We start from the raw sequence: 16,347 nt of genomic DNA, 5'->3' as shown, positions 1-16,347 counted from the left end.
ACATTAGGTCGTGTCGGACGAAACTCAAACAGACATCCTTCGCCAATGGAAGTAAGTTCAGTAATTGGAACTTCAACAATTCCCCAACCGGGCCTGTCTCAATGTTGACAAGCACATTTGTTGAAGCTTTAAAAATAAACGAAGTGCCCACATTCCGACAGATAGGAGGATGGTGTTGTGCAGGACTCTCCGCCCCCCCTCCCCTTTTTTCCACAGATGTCATCTGTTCGGTAATGGTCCCCTTGATTCATAGGAATCGAGTCCGAAATAGCGGAAACTGCTGGCTATTTTTCGTGACCGTGCTGAAGTTGAAATGTGGCCAACACGTTATCGCTCTCGCTTCCATTTCCTTGGTGATTTATTTTCGGACTGACTCGTGCCTTGAAGGAACAGTTGCAACTATCACAAATATTTTCCGTGCCTTCGGACAGTGTACACAGAAGTGTACTGGAGTGCGATTCTTGGCGTTGTTAACAATCCCTCAAGGATTGTGACAGCAAAACCGGGGGAAGAAAAGTTTTAATGCATTTTAAATGTTTAGCAGATGTTGGCAGGCTGAAGTTTATGCCTGTTACTCGGCGAGCAAAATAAAATATACGAACTATCCGATGAACTTACCCGCACAAGATGATGCTTCTGGTGGAAGTCGTCCAGTTTGAAAATCTTGCACCAATACAAGCTTTCGTCACTTTCTGGTAGCTCGACGTCTTCGTTTCGCAACTCCAGGATGTTGATGCTGGCTGGATTCGGCAGCGGATGCTGGCTGGTGCGTTGTGTTAAAAATACCGATCGAGACCCCTTGAAAGCCTCCAGCGGTGCTGGGAGAGTTCCGGGAAGCGTTGATCCTTTCATGGGTTTTTGCTTTGAGTACATGAATATTACTCGCATTGTATCGTTCTGGAAATATACCGAGAAAAAAAAACATTTGAACGATTGAACTCTAGTGCAACGAAATCCATTTAGGTTGGCTGAATCCTCTACTCCATAATTAATGAGGTTGATTGAAATTTTCCCCTCTCATTCCGAAAATTTTCGATCGTTAATAATTACTGCTGAACGTTGGTCCGGACCAAAAAAATATAAACGCGAATTAAATCTCTTTAAACCTTTCTCGGAACCCCTGCATTCGGAGGGCATAATTTGGTGTGCAAAATCGCACCACCGAAACCAATCGGAAACTGGCCGCTTATACCGGAAAAGCAAAAAAGGAGCAGTATAGATCGAAAAATGCCAGAAAAAAACACATCATTTCAAATATCATTCGTATTCATCGGTTTATCCGTTCGTGTGAGCACTGTGTGAAGTGTGCAAGTGCACGGCTGTGTGCCTCACTTCTGTCTTCTCTGCCTTATAGCAACAATAGAATTATGAAGCATAAAATTTTATCTGTTTCGTTTCATGGTTTATCAATTATCGTTTTGTGTGCGAAATTTAATATCCAATCTGAAATTAATAACGATTCGATGCGCATCCCTGCATTGGCCCCTGCAATGTGCCTACCGATAGTGCATAGAGTTGATACCTAATTTGCTGCACTCTTTATGGCTAGTTTGAATTTATGAAGGGATCTAAACGGAGCCATTCTTTGAAATCATACGGATAACAGTACACTAAGGGCCAAACCGGTCTGCATGTTACTGATGAGACAGAGTCGAAACACAATCCGACAGCGTTTTTGCGCTACAAGATTGACGAATTATTATATTAATTCAAATTAAAGACTCTTTCATGTATAGTTTCATCCGAATAATGAACATCAAAAGAGCATATTTGCAGACCATAACACCGGTTTTTAATTACAGAGGTTTCAATAAGAAACGTGAAACATGTTTTATTAATACACATCAAATGAAACTACTGCCGATATAATTTGATAAATTGGAAAATACATCAGTGCTTGATACTGGCACTCCATCTCATAGCGAATAACCGTAGATGACTCCCGTTGACAAATAAAGTTAAACTCCATAAATATGCGCCCATGCACGCCATCCTGTGTGGCCATTTGCCCGGCGCTCAATTTCCATCCCAACAACAGTGTCATCTTCAATGCGGACCATCCATTTCACCATTATCAAGCCGAAAACTTTCTAGGGTCGCAAAAGTGGTACAAATTAATTGCTCAAATAAATAAAGCATCATCAGATTTTAATGTGTATTCTGTGTAATGTTACCCCTTCACCAAATTGCTATTCTTTCCGTTTCCCATTCTCCTTTCCCGTGACGCAAGCGAACGTCTCGGTCGATTCTAGCTTCCCGGCTCCCGTTGTTGCGTTGACACGGAAGCACAAAGGCGGCCACTGCCACTGACTGTCGGCAATCAGTGGGCTGCCCTGATGATCTCAATGTTTCGAAACTAATTGGAAAAGTTGGTTTTTCGGTTCTCGTGATTATTAATGCGTCTCCGCCACTTTTGCTCTTTGCTATTTGATTGGACGGACTCAATTTATCTTCTACTGCAGCACCAATAAGAAGGGGCAGGGTTGTGCTTCTAAATTGGTGCCGTTTCATATTTAATTTTCACTCCATTTGAAATTTGAGACCCCATTGGGTTGAGTCGCAATTTGTAATTTATGCCGAAAAGTTGCCTACGTTTTTAGGCACAAATGATCTTCAAATGATTGGACTTTTGAGGCATTTAATCCGTGTTCTTTAATAATCTCAGCTTCTCGTAGCTATTCGTATTTCTAAGATTTGTTTGTGGTATAGACGTTATTATGGGCGGCATGGAGGTACACTTTGCAAACTCAACAAAAATTGATGTCTAAAACTTTTGTGCGCATGTGTAGGCTATAGGACTTTAGCACAAACCATAGAAAGTTCCATATGAGCCTGCCTCGCTCTAGTTTACATAGATTCCGGATAGGTATTCCGTCTTTCAATTTTCACATCTTTCGTTTCTATTAGTTTTCAATTTGCCTAAAATACCCAACAAAAATCGATACAGTAGAAAGTTCTACTCGCAACCTAACACGCCTTTTTACCTCGCGACTAAGATCGATATCGCATGTCACTAGTATTCAAGGAAATATGAATTCGTCGACAACCTCGTAGAGTATCCCAGCGATTTCCAACCCGGAATCAGCACTGTTCGGACTGCTTCGCTCTCTACCAGCTACCGTGTACTTTGTTTAAATTTTCAGTTAGTCTGATTCAGACAGTCTTACTTTTCACTGCTCAAATGTCTCTTTCACTGCTTTATGCTATTTATGATTTATACATGCTGATGTCGTCCAAGAAGTCCTAGGAGAGTTGCTATTCTGATGCTTGATTTTGAACTATTGAACGTCAAGACTATAATACTTAGTATTATCTGCCACAGTTCGCTTTGTTTCACTAAATCATACATCGTCTTGCTTTTGGTCTTCACCAACAAAGGATTCATCCAACGGGTACAGTCTGATAAACAGAACACAAGAAAATACCTTGTAGGCGGCATTGAGAATCGTTATCCTTCGATAGTTTTACCCCCTCTGTTGAAGATAGGGTATATGAATCCAACCAACCATTACGGAGGTATTTCTGCTTTCATCAAGATCATTCCGGTTACGCAGTGCTTCGTACAGCAAGCACCGACTTTCAGAGGTTCGATTGGGATATCGTCCTTCCCAATGGTCGTTCCGTTTTCAGCACTCGAAGGGCCTTCCTTAATTTTGCTAGTATGGAATGGATGGATTCACAGCTTGCTCACCATTCATTCTGTGCACGTTTATCCGTTCAATAGCAATTCAAAGCTCATGTTTCACTTGGCAGCCACTCCTGCGCGATCTGACAACAGATTCTCGTTAGGCAGTGAGGCATGATTCAGTTCGGCAACTTATATGTTATACTGTCGGAACAGAAAGTCATATTGAACACCTCTTGCTTCCGGATCGTGCAAATGTTGAGTAATTTCCCGCACTACCCATAGTCAGATTCAATTCAGGGTATCTCAAATTAATATCTGCCCCCTTCTTCAACCCAAAGGAATACCACATGGAATATCATTCACGTGAAATTTCATGAGAAATTAAACAAGTAGTTCCATAAATAATTCCTTGGGTAATTCCACGGGCAATTTTACAGGTAATTCCACGGGTATTTCCTCGTGAAATTTCAAGTGTAATCCCACGTGAAATTAAAAGTAAAACTCCATATGAAACTTCACGCGAAATTCCACGTGAAATGCGACGCTTGAAATTCAGCTAATAATTCTACAGATATTTCCAGAAATTCTACATGCAATTCCATTTTCAAAGGATAATTCCACAGTTCATACCTTGGGTAATTTTACGCAAAATTTCCGTGCGAAATTCCACGTGAAAATTTGAATTTGAAATTCCACTTAGAATTTCACGGTAACTCCATGGATAATTTCACAATTAATTGCTTTTTTGATGCGCGGATCGAAGAACTCGCTTTACACGATATAATAAACACTTATACGTTTCAAAAAAGGCAAAGAAAACAAAATTAAATCCCTTTAAATTCCACGTGAATTTTTACGTAAAACTAAAACAAGCGCAACAGAACGTGAAATTTTACGTAAAATGCTATGCGGAAATCCACATGAATCTCAGATTTTTTCGCATATTTTGCAGAAATCAGCTGAAATCTCAGCAAACAATATTTTGGCTGGGATCTTACTAAAAGTAACGTTTCATGGTTGATACTCGGAATATATTTTGTCGAAAATCAGCAAACAAATCTACTTTACTGAGTCATCAGTTTCCAAATTTGCCGACTACACGGCTGTTGGGAAATCACTGAGCCGAATTGAGTGTGTTACACGCGAATCTCCAGAAAAATTACATTTTAAATTCCACATGAAATTCCGCGCGCAATTGCACGTGGAATACTATGTTAAATTTCACGTCTTTTAAACACGACATCCTACGCGAGATTCAACGTTAAATTCCACGTAAAATTCCACATGTAATTTCACAGAAAATTCCACGCGAAATTGAACGCAAAATTTCAAGTCTCATTCCACGTGGAGTTTCATGCGAAATTCCTCTTAAATTTTCAAGCGTAATTCCTCGTGAACTTCCACGAAAAATTCTATGAAAAATTCCACGTGAAATTGCACGCGCTATTACACATGATTTTCGTAATGATCCCACATGATATTCCACGTAAAGTTCCGCGCAAAATTACACTTGAGATTCAAAAAATAATTCCAAGTGGAATTCCGCACAAAACTCCGCAAAATTCCACATTGGATTGCACTTGAAATTTCATGGATAATTTCACGTAAAGTTTCACGATAATTCTACGGATAATTCCACAGTTAATTCCTGGGATGATTCCAATCAAAATTTCACGGAAAACCCCAAGTGAAATAACACGAAAAATTCCTTATTAAATTCCATGTGAAATTCATCGTTGAATTTTAGGAGGAAATTCACGATACGTGGAATTCAGTTGGTATTTATATGGGTAATTATAAATATAAATTAACGCTGAATTTCATGCAGTATTTCACGCGAAATTGGCCGTGGTTTTTTTCGTTAAATGCCACGTCAAATTCTACTGATAATTCACTGGTAATTCAGCGTTGAAAATCACGCAGAATTTTCTGTAGAATTTCACGTGTGAATTTTCAGGAGCTTTGAACGGAATTCCACGTAGATTTATACTTGGATTTTCACGTGTAATTTCGTGTGGAGTTTCACGTGGAATTATTTTTGAAATTACACGTGAAATAGCGCATGGAATTTCACGTGTAATTTCGCATTGAATTTCGAGCAGAATTTCAGGTAGACGTGGGATTTCGTTTAGAATTTTTCATGCAAGTTCAGGTGGAATTACGCTTGGAATTTTAAGTGGATTTTCGAGTGGAAGTCCACATGGAAAGTGACTTGCAAATTTGCGTTGAATTTCACGTGTAATATCATGTGAAATTTTACGCAGAATTCAACGAGGAATTTCGTGTAGAATTTCACATGGAAATGGCGTGGAATGCAACGTGGAATTTCACGTACTATTTCGAACGAATTTCGTTGGAAATTCACTGGTTATTTCGTATGGAGTTTCACATCGAACTTCACAGGGAACAGCGAATGGAATTGCAGGTGGAATTTCATGTAGATTTTCGAGTAGAATTTCACGTAAACTTTCAGGTTGAATTTGCGTAGAATTTCGCGTGGAGTTTTACGTGGATATTCATGTTAAATTTTACGTGGAAGATCGTGGGTGATGTAAGGCGATGTTCTCATTCAATATTTTAAAAAAATATATGAAATTTTATGTGGAATTCCAGGTGGAATATCACGTCGAATTTTACGTGGTATTTAACGTGAAGTGTAAAGTGTTATTTCACGTGGAATTTCACATAAAATTTCACTTGAATTTTACGTACAATTTTGCGCGCATTTTCCGTGGAATTTCAGAAGGAGTTTCATTGAAAATTGACGTGTTATTCTGTGTGGAATTTTACGTGTGATTCCGTGCAGGATTTCACGTAGAATCGCGCGTGGAAGTTTGCGTGCAATTTCGTGTGGAGTTTTTCGTAAAATTTCAGGTGAAATATCGCGTCGAAAAAAATTTACGAAAACTCACGTGCAACTTAGCGTGGAATTTCAGGCGAAATTATCTGTGAAATTAACCGTGCAGTTTCCAGCAGAGTTTGTCATAGATATCCGATGGAATTTCCAGTGCATTTACTCGTGGAATCCCTCGTCAAATTTCACGTAGAATCACTCGTAGAATTTCACATGGAATTTCATTTGGATTTCACGTAGTATTTCGCGCAGAATTTTACATGGAATTTTACGAAGAAATTCACGTGGAATGTTGCGTGAATTTCCACGTGGAATTTTACTTTGAATTTTACGTGAAATTTTGCGTGTAATTTCACGTGGAATCATCATTAAAATTTCACGTGGAACAGCGCGTGAAGCTTTACGTGGAATTTCTTTTGGGAATTCGTGTGGAATTTTATGTGGAATGCCATGTGGAATTTCATGTGGAATTCCATGTTGACTTCCATGAGGAAATTCACCTGGAATTGCACGTAGAATTTGGTGTTGAAGAGAAGGGAATGGGGGGGGGGGCGACTTCCTACATCTGAGTCTCATAGACAGGAGAAAGATGGTGGACAATGATGACAGGGAGAGTAAATATTAACGGGTGACTCATCGGCGAGTTGAAATCATCTAAACCTAGTTTCGGTGAGGGAAGGAGTGGCCAGCTGAGGCTCTAAGGAAAATATAGACGGAAGTAATGCGAAGGTCTTTGTTTTTATTTCTAGACTGGAAGGAGACGGCTTCAATGCCTGGTTTCAAGGGGAGGTTGATTCGATTAAAAGAAAAATCCCCAAAAATATTCCTCCATAAGTGTCTTCCTGATACAAGCGAATAATATTGAAATTGTGAAAGTTGTGATCTATTTTTCTTGTTTCGCATTTTGAATTATTTATTAAAATTTCAATGGAATCGATTTTCGAAATAATGCTTTTGCAATTTCACTGTATCAAATCGGTGACCTCCATTAATTTATTTGCCATCGAAGGATACAATCGCTTAAAAGAGGGATCATGTTGCAGTCAACTGCATCAAGAATGTTTTACAACAGGAAGAAAGATTATTAGAATATTTTAGGAGGGTCAGAAATTATAAAAGCGATATGCGATTATTTGGGGTTTTTGATGTCCCAGGAAGTGCTGGGAATTCGTTTTCTCCACAGGAATCATCGACACGATTCCCACTGCATTTCCTACAACAAACTTTATTGCTGCAATGGGAGGCTTGCAATTAGTGCAGTTTGACCCGAGGCACAAAAAGGCGAAGAGGTGGTCAATCCTTGTCAAAGAGGTGAAGCGACGAAGGTCACCCGATAAGAATCATAGTTGATGTATGCCTTTGTCCCGACAATTGCAACTGATGCTGAATCCAAACGTTTGCAGTTCAGTATTTTTACTGGCTGGAGCATGGGGTCTTTAAAACAGCTTTTCTCGTGTGTCAGCAGATCTGAGCAATTCAAGCTCAAATCGGATATGACCCCGTCAATTTCAACCCGATTAGCTGGTATATATACTCCAGACTCGCCAGTAAATGGGCCGTAGCCAGTAACATAATTTGCCTACTTCAAACTATTTATCACCACAGGGAGCTGATAAGGTGGAAAATCGATATTTTTGTCACGATCGAATATCGTTCCGTCAGAACTCGAGAAATCTGCAATTAATTCAGGCACTTTTTTTCTTTGGTCTGGAAGAAAATTTCGTAGGGTTCGAAAGAGGAGTATTGATATAATTTGAGCTGGGGAGTCGCCCTTATTTCGACATCTTTCTCGCCTTGAGGCGGACCATTGTCAGCGGAAGTATTTTTTGCACGGGCCTAGGGCAGTGCTGATCCTTATATCTTGAACTATATATTTGAGGATTTTGGGATGAACGAGATGCTATTGACATTTTCACTGAATGAATTGTTTCCGTTGGCGATCTTTCATAAATTTTCACATACCAACCTAGAAATTCTCGTGGGTGAACAAGAAGAAACCGAACAAATTCATGTTAGACGATGCTTTTGGAGCCTTCCGGTTGAATGATTCAAAAAAAGTTGTTTTTGTGTATGTCTACCATCATCGTTTTATACCATTTCTGTTGAATTTGCGAAGCGCACCTTCATATCGAAAATAAAGACGTAGTCCTACGTCAAAACATCATATATGAAATATCTCATACAAATTGAATATGATTGGGCAATATAAAATTTTTAGTGATTCTGGAATTGCTCCTTCATGAGTATAGTGATAATCCATACAACATAATTCTGACACCACTGCACGTGTATTGCAATTTTATTGTCTTTCCGGTTGATACAAAAAACGGATCCAATGATGTTAGTGCAGAGAACTCCAACTGCATAACAAGCTAAACTTTTTCCTCTCCACAGCAATGGTGTTTCTGGGTCGCCAATCGTTGAACAGCTCACCAAACAGCTATTCACCATTGCAGGAGTAGGCAACGAACAGTGATTTTCCCAAGGATAACGCCAATGAATGTTGCGTTTGAAAATAGCCACCGGTCGGGTTAGGCATTGACATCAATGGCTTGGCGAAACAAGTACACACACACACATTCACACACTGCCATTGCCTCGAGTCCTGTCCTCTCGGTGGGACACCACGGCAAGAATGGATTTATCGGAAGCGCTATCAGCAGGTGACATCGATCCAGGCAAATAGCTAGGCGAGAAGAACTTTGCGGACTGACCGATTGACAAAGCGAAGCGACACAGCTGACGCGAAGCTTGCGGCAATCCGGCCGTCCCGTAGTCCTATCGAGTCACCGAAAGAGGTCATCTGCCGGGGGTGTACAATCATTTGACTTTGGTTTCTCCACCACTCCTTTGTGATTAAACTGTGCCACTGGAGCTGTGGTGTGTCGGCTTGATGGTCTCGCTGACAATTGGGAAATTTGAAGCGCGAACCGGTCCTTCGGTTCCGAACTGAACGGGACTTGAAGCTGTCCGAGGCGGACGGAAGTTTGGCTTGATTTATGAGGATAGTTTACAAACGATTAAATTTGAATTTGTGAGATTGAGTGGAGAGGTCTTTCTCGATGACGGTCAGTGGCACCGGATGGTTATAAATTTGAAAATTCCGGCTGGCGACCTGGATGATAATCGTTATTAGTATTCGTTCGATCCGTTCAAAACGGAGCTATATCAAAGCATTGGCACATTCGAAATTTCGAAAATTCTGTTTCAACTTTGTAAACGATGCTTGGCATACAGTGTAGTACAGCAATTCTACAGATGTTGAATCCTTCCTTGTCGGAGCTCGAATATTGCCGAAGCGCATGCATCATAATCGGATTGCTGAAATAAACGGATTTCATCAGAGAATGTGACTAATAAACTGAAGAACGATGGCGATTATAAGTCTCAACGCATTCACCCAAGCCACATTTGAATCCAATTCGATCATAATCTCACTGTCTGCTACATCCATCAATTGGAAAGTATCATGTTCAATCCCGGAAGCAGCCGGCAGCCAAAATTCCATTAACTTTCTCGCATCCCAACCAACACCCCCCGGAAAAGAAAAACACCGAAATCGCTTTGCCAAACAAAAGGGATTTACTCAGCGGAAGATTCGATTCTACTTAAGGAAGCAAATATATTCTCCTGATTTAATTGCGATGAAACCCAGACGACGGACGGCCGACGGTAGAGGGGTGTCCATTCGTAACGTTTGGGCTTAGGTTTGTTTGAAGATTTGAACCGAACGCACATCCCTCCGCGGCGCTCATTTTGTAATCTTGTTTTCTAATTGAAAATTGAATTACGAAAAACGATGCTGACTGTTTCCTGTGCACCTTTTGGGCCGGGTAGGATACACCTACGTGAGCTTTATTCTTTTCGGATGCGGTGGGTGCCTCGTCGCCGCCCCAAACAAACCGACACTCACTTTCTCCATCCGGCAACGAATGCAGTTTTCTCTTCAAAAATTGTTGTTGGTGGCATTCCAATTGCTACTTCTCTGGTAAACACGAAAGCGAGCGCTATTTATTAAATTTGAATATAAATTGAAATTACCATGTGCACGAAGCCATCGGTACGGCTTAAATTGAGAGACAGTGATGACAAAAGTGTACCGGAGGAAACGATTGCAGAATTGACACTGGAGTCTGCGGGAAGTTTCCCCCTGCACATGTGGCACTTTCCGACAATATTGCCGTGGATTTGTCATTAAAAGTTGTACAAGCAATTTGGAAGAAATGGTTGTCAGATATGGAGGCCTGTTATAAAGTACCAGCGCATTTGTCGGGAGGCATCCTTTTTTTGCAATGTGTCGTGTTATCAGCTGTCTTTCATACATCCATTAATGAAATATGTTTACATCTATTTCATAAATTGAGCCGTTTGCATTTACTGAGGCGAGACTCGTCGCCAGCACACGTAGGTTGGCGAGCTTTTTTATTTTCCTAGAAGGAAATTCTTTCAGGCAAATGAATGTCAGTCAATGATAATAATTATGACAAATGTCGTTCATAAAGGATTCTGTGGAAACGCAGTTATGTTGGATGACAAGTTTGACGATGGTATAATAAATGGAAAACGACAGTTTGTATCTTAAAAAAATGGTTGGTGTTCAATTTCAGTGTGGGAATTTGTCCTTAGGTTTAGATAGTTCATTCCATTCCTACTAACACAGAGAATCTTTCCATGTGGGGTCTTAAACAAATGACAATTGTATTTGAAGACGACCAGAACCAAACTACCCAATATTACAAATATGTTTAAGTAATTAGTGGATATTGTGAACTATATTTTAGATATTGTGAATAGACAACAAAATGTTCGCTTAGTTGAGGTATAGGACGGCCCAGTGGGATTATACACAGGTATGAGAAACTTCGTTCACTCGAGCGACAATGCCATTCAGGTAGAAACTGTAATTAATGAGCCTCAACAAGAGCCTTGTGGAAAGCTTATCTGGCAGCTTCAAGGAGTTGTCGTATTGCTATGAGAAAGAGTAATGCAAATTTTTGACAACAAATCATACGAATAGTTTTCTACGGCCAACGGTTTAATTCATCCGAGTAAAAAGTTGTTACAGAATCGTAAGCGTATGCTATTAAATTTTTGTTGAAAGCAGCGCAAGACAATCGTTCGTACTCTTACCTTTGCGAAAGGCAAAGTAAATTTTTATAACAAGTCGTTAATCATAATAAAATTGTTTAGGCGTAGTATAGTAGCATTTCCATCGGACAATACGAATTGTGGTCGAAATTGGGTTACGCCGATTTATGAATAACAGCCAATGCATAAATTCTGTTATCGCCTCGTTAGAAGGATCAGGCAGATCCTTCAAAAAATTAAGTTTGATTCTGTATGACCCAAGAGTATTATTTGCATGACCCTAGTACACCTGGGAATTCACCGTCTAACTAGTAAATCTTTATCTGCTTTATTAACTTGTTGAGTAAATTAGTTATGGAATTTAATTTTCGATTTCGTCTCATCAGAATCTGACCCGAACTTAATGACGGGATTAAGCTAGCGTCGTATTAACGCTAGCTCCAAAAAAAACAATAACTCTATTTGTTTTTCTGAGCCAACGCCTAGTCCCGCGTGCAAGAAAATGAGTTGGCATAGCCAAACCAAGTGTCGATTTCATTAATTCTCATCAGCTTAATCAGAATTCTTACGGGACATCATGCAGGGCTATGGGCTTTCTCAGAAACACAAATTGTGTTTTCTTTTTAAGTACTAGCTTTAATCCGGTGCTAGCTTAGTTCTTTCACTAAATTAGCGTGGGATACTAATGAGAAAAAGTCAAATCGAAAATTCCATAACTAAATTTGTAGACAATGTGGCCTCCACACGTACAGGTGGTTTTAAAAAATTCGCTTGTTATCGAATGTGAAGTGAACTTTAAATTAAAATATTAATTGTACTCGTTTCCTCAGTTTCATACAAACATGAATAGGCCACCTCCTTAAAAACAGTGGCAAAGATCGAGGAGTAAGTAAAATTGGATATCATCAAGAAGACTGTGAGAATGGACGTTGAAAGAGATTCCGCACTAAGTGGTTGGGTTATTGTCACTTCAGGTTTTGGAGTTCCTGGAAGTGCTTGTTTGATCTTTGATTTCTAAGATCAAAGGCTGTTTGATTCAGTTTTGTTTCGGCGCTTACTCGAGCTGTTATATTTGGCGACCTTACAAATCAACCAATTTAACCTTTACAAGGAATCTCATCTGCTTATTGTTTTTAGGAGCAGTAGCAAATGTTCCCACAAGGGGATCGTCAGATTGTAACTATTCGTGAGCACATAGAGTATAAAGTCAACCAAGCAGACGGACGACCTTTGTCGGACAAGACGTAAATAGGCAAATCAGTCCCACTAAGGGTCACCCGATACGAGTTTGTAGGAACATACAATGTTGCCTCGTTTTGTGCAATTGCCATTTAACATCTTTGCTGACTGGAACAAGTGGTCTTTTGAACAGCCAACTCAGTGGTTCAGTAGATCCTTGCATGAAAAACTAGAATTGGTGACCACACCATCGATCAGAACTTTGTGGGAGGGTATGTAAATGTAGCAGTTCTTTTTAAAATACCTATCGTCAGTAATGTCATTTTCTTGGTTTAATTATTACAATTCGGGGCGAGCTTTCGAGTCATTTGCCAATCGGTAGATGATTTTTGATCGGGAAGAATATTAAATATGGTCCGATTGAGTCAATGTGTATGATATTAAGCTGGGTCTTTTCAGGAGAGATCATTTATACCCGGGGCTATAGCCCGGCGCAAAGTGAAAAGTTTAAAAAACTGAGTAGGAGACTGAATCTACGGAGGATATAAGAAATAGAAAGAATCTTCAGGGTTTAGTAAAGCAAAAATTTGGTAACCTATTTTTACTCGATGTATGGATAGATGCTACCGATTTTCTTACAAAATGGCAAAAAGTATGTGTAAAAACATTTAAGTACAACAGATCGTAACTACATCTTCGTATCACTCGCTTGCGCAAAAAGATGGGTGGTAATGCCCGGGATATAATCAAAATGACGCTCAGTAGCACGACGAGTGACAAAACCTCAAAAATCAATGTCTTGTAATTCTTTTGTAAATATTTATTTTATTTTTTAAAATTATCTCAAAATTTTACGATAATCGGTTGAAAAATGAATTTTTAACATGTCGATGGAGCAGGTGAACTTCAAATGGCGATATCTCAAGACCTGCATGGCCGATTGGAGTAGTTTTCAGTTCATTGGAAAGAAAAATTACTATGCTAAACTATAGATGTAAGCTTTTTGTGCAGATATTATTTGCGATTGTTCTGAACAAGCAATTGAGAAATTCAATGTCATATCAGTTATTTGTCTTAATACGTCTTACAAATCTTGAGATGGTCTCCCATGAGTCATTTTTCATGAGTCTGACTCCAAACTAAGTGTAAATTTAAGATATGTAGGCCTCATCTTGCGCATTTTTTCGCCGAAGTTTGTCTATATTTTTGAATGTAACCATATAGAGACGCCCTGTAGTTCATAAATCTTCTTACAAATTGTTTGCCTAAACAGCATCATATTACTGAAAAAATGGTGATTTTTTCTAGTTTTATTAACCATTTCTGCTATCCGGTGTAATTGGCTAATATTATTAGCGTGAATGTTAACCTTTTTACAACCAACGTCTTCAAACTGTTTCACATCAGAGTAGTCAAAAAAAAAAAGAATTATTCAATTTCATAACTGATAGCAGGAATTGATTTAGCTACCCAAGCTAGTTGAAAACCCAGTTTTGGCGACATAAACCAATTTTGATTCTTTTATCACAACTTTTTATGGAGAGATGCAACTGCGTGTCGTGACGGCACTTGGACTGGTAGTTCTAATCTACAATACTGTATCCTGAATAGAGTCAACTGTTAACTGTTCAAGGTTTGCGACAGGAATTTACACCAGAAATAAATATAATGATTGAAAAATAACAAATATTTAAATAAATTCTTCTGACTTTTGTATATTACAGGTGGGTTGAATTCCCCAATAAATTGTCTGCTCAGTAAGCCGATCTGTACGTACTGTCTCCCGAAAAAAAATATCCCATCCGTCGCCATCAAACACCTAGCGTCAATTTATTTCACAATGATGCCCGAAAACATGCTCTGTTCGTCGCCTTCAAACAGCACAATGATGATATTACAAACAAATCTGCAGTGAACTTCTATTTAAAATTTTACACAACTCTAGTGCTCTGTTGGTGCTCCGTATTGATGGTTTTTCCCGAAATAGGCTAAGCAATTTCAGTTTCCCGCGTCGCTTTCGAATGATTATCTGAATATTAGCGTCCACATTTCTTTATGAATGATATACCTAGCTCGAAATTGAAAAAAAATTGTTGCAATTCTTCTGAATTTTCCATTGGTCTGGGACGTATAAAGACCATTGGGGCCCCTGGGTACTGTTGAGCGAAGGGGCCCTTATAGTTGAACAGGGGTAAGCGGATTAACATTCGATGAATATGGTTAAGTATTACATCACAGAGATGAAAGCAATATGTCATACTTTACTTCAAGGCTGGTGTAATTGAATGCGCAATTAGGAGTATACTAACAGAATTATCAATAGTAATTTGATCTCCTTTACATTGCGTTGCTTGAAGGAGAAGAGCTTTTTGGCCAGTGAAGGAGGGTGGGATATACCGTAAATTCACCATTCGAACTCCCTTGTCCAAACCAGCAAAGAAATATTCTTACTTCCTGATGCGTTTAAAGCTGTATTCGAAAACAATGCACTCAGCTATGTTAATATTACAACATCTATATATGCTATTTGTGTGTTTCTCACTCTTAATGCTATCCACGAAAAAATTGTCCTACAAGTCCTTCTCCGAACGAAACAGAATAACCAAATTTCGTTGAAATACAGTTTAGCGTGTAACATTCGTATTCTGTAAATTTGGTGAAATTTCTTTATATAGTTTGGCAAATTTGGTGAGATTTCTGTCTAAAAAGTAACAACCATAAAATTTAGCCAATCAAACTTAAGAAAATTCAGCTCGCTCACCGCAAGAATTTGAAATTATCCCATTGCACATTTAGAATCGACTCGAAACAGATGATGGTTTCAAGAGTACGTGATATGTACCGCTAAAGATAAATTGTATATCGCGGCAAAATAGAAACAAACAATAAATCGAAATTGGCCAGGATTATCTGATCTGGCAATCAATCTGCAGTTTCGGCAGATGAAGTCAGATTAATGTCACAACCGGGATTATGAATCAGTGCAGGGAACTTACCACAAAGATTGCCTTCATAAACGTCGACTACCTCTTTCAGACAAGACTGTGATTCTTGGTTTTTCTGCCTGATTTGACACTGTACCGCCATCAAAATCAGTTCTAGAGTTGTGTAGAATCATTAAGATAAATTCTGTGCTCAAAGAAAGATACTGGACAATTAGAAAGCAGTCGCTAAAAATCAGATGTTGTTAAAAATGAAATGAAAATGAAATCAAAGTAGAAGAAAGCTGTGAGAAAAGGTTCAGATACTACTGTGCAAAAGTTTCTGAGTGCCATTCAAAACTGTTTTTAAATATTAATCTTTCACAAACTGAATCTATCTTAATTTGGATAACGAATTAATTTTTGTTGTTGTTGTTTCTATTGTAGAGGTTTTAACCTTGTGGTCCTTTCGCCTCTTTTTACCCGGGTACCCGCAATACTGAAATGCCAATAACTAAGGTAATTTTCAACCTATTTTGACACTTTTGGGTGTTTTGGATTCAGGAATTCATCTACTTTTAGACTTGGTTAAAATGAATCAGGTTACTTCATTCGGTTTCCGGGAATCTGGATTTCTGGAAGCATCTTCCAGTGCTCGGATACTATTTGTGAATTTC

The 16,347-nt window shown here is 39.0% G+C and overlaps 1 protein-coding gene across 1 annotated transcript in view; it reads right to left on the bottom strand.

Moving 5' to 3' along the window:
* LOC131693197 (MOXD1 homolog 2-like) overlaps positions 1-16,347 on the bottom strand; it is a 321,492-nt gene that overhangs the window by 118,276 nt on the left and 186,869 nt on the right. Inside the window, exon 4 of the mRNA XM_058980829.1 lies at positions 619-897. Coding sequence (XP_058836812.1) covers positions 619-897 — 279 coding nt within the window. The remainder of the gene's footprint in view (positions 1-618; positions 898-16,347) is intronic.

Source organism: Topomyia yanbarensis, chromosome 3 (assembly GCF_030247195.1).
Source record: "Topomyia yanbarensis strain Yona2022 chromosome 3, ASM3024719v1, whole genome shotgun sequence".
NCBI lineage: Eukaryota > Metazoa > Arthropoda > Insecta > Diptera > Culicidae > Topomyia > Topomyia yanbarensis.
Note: the sequence above shows the minus strand (reverse complement) of the source record. Positions and strands in the feature narration are given on the sequence as shown.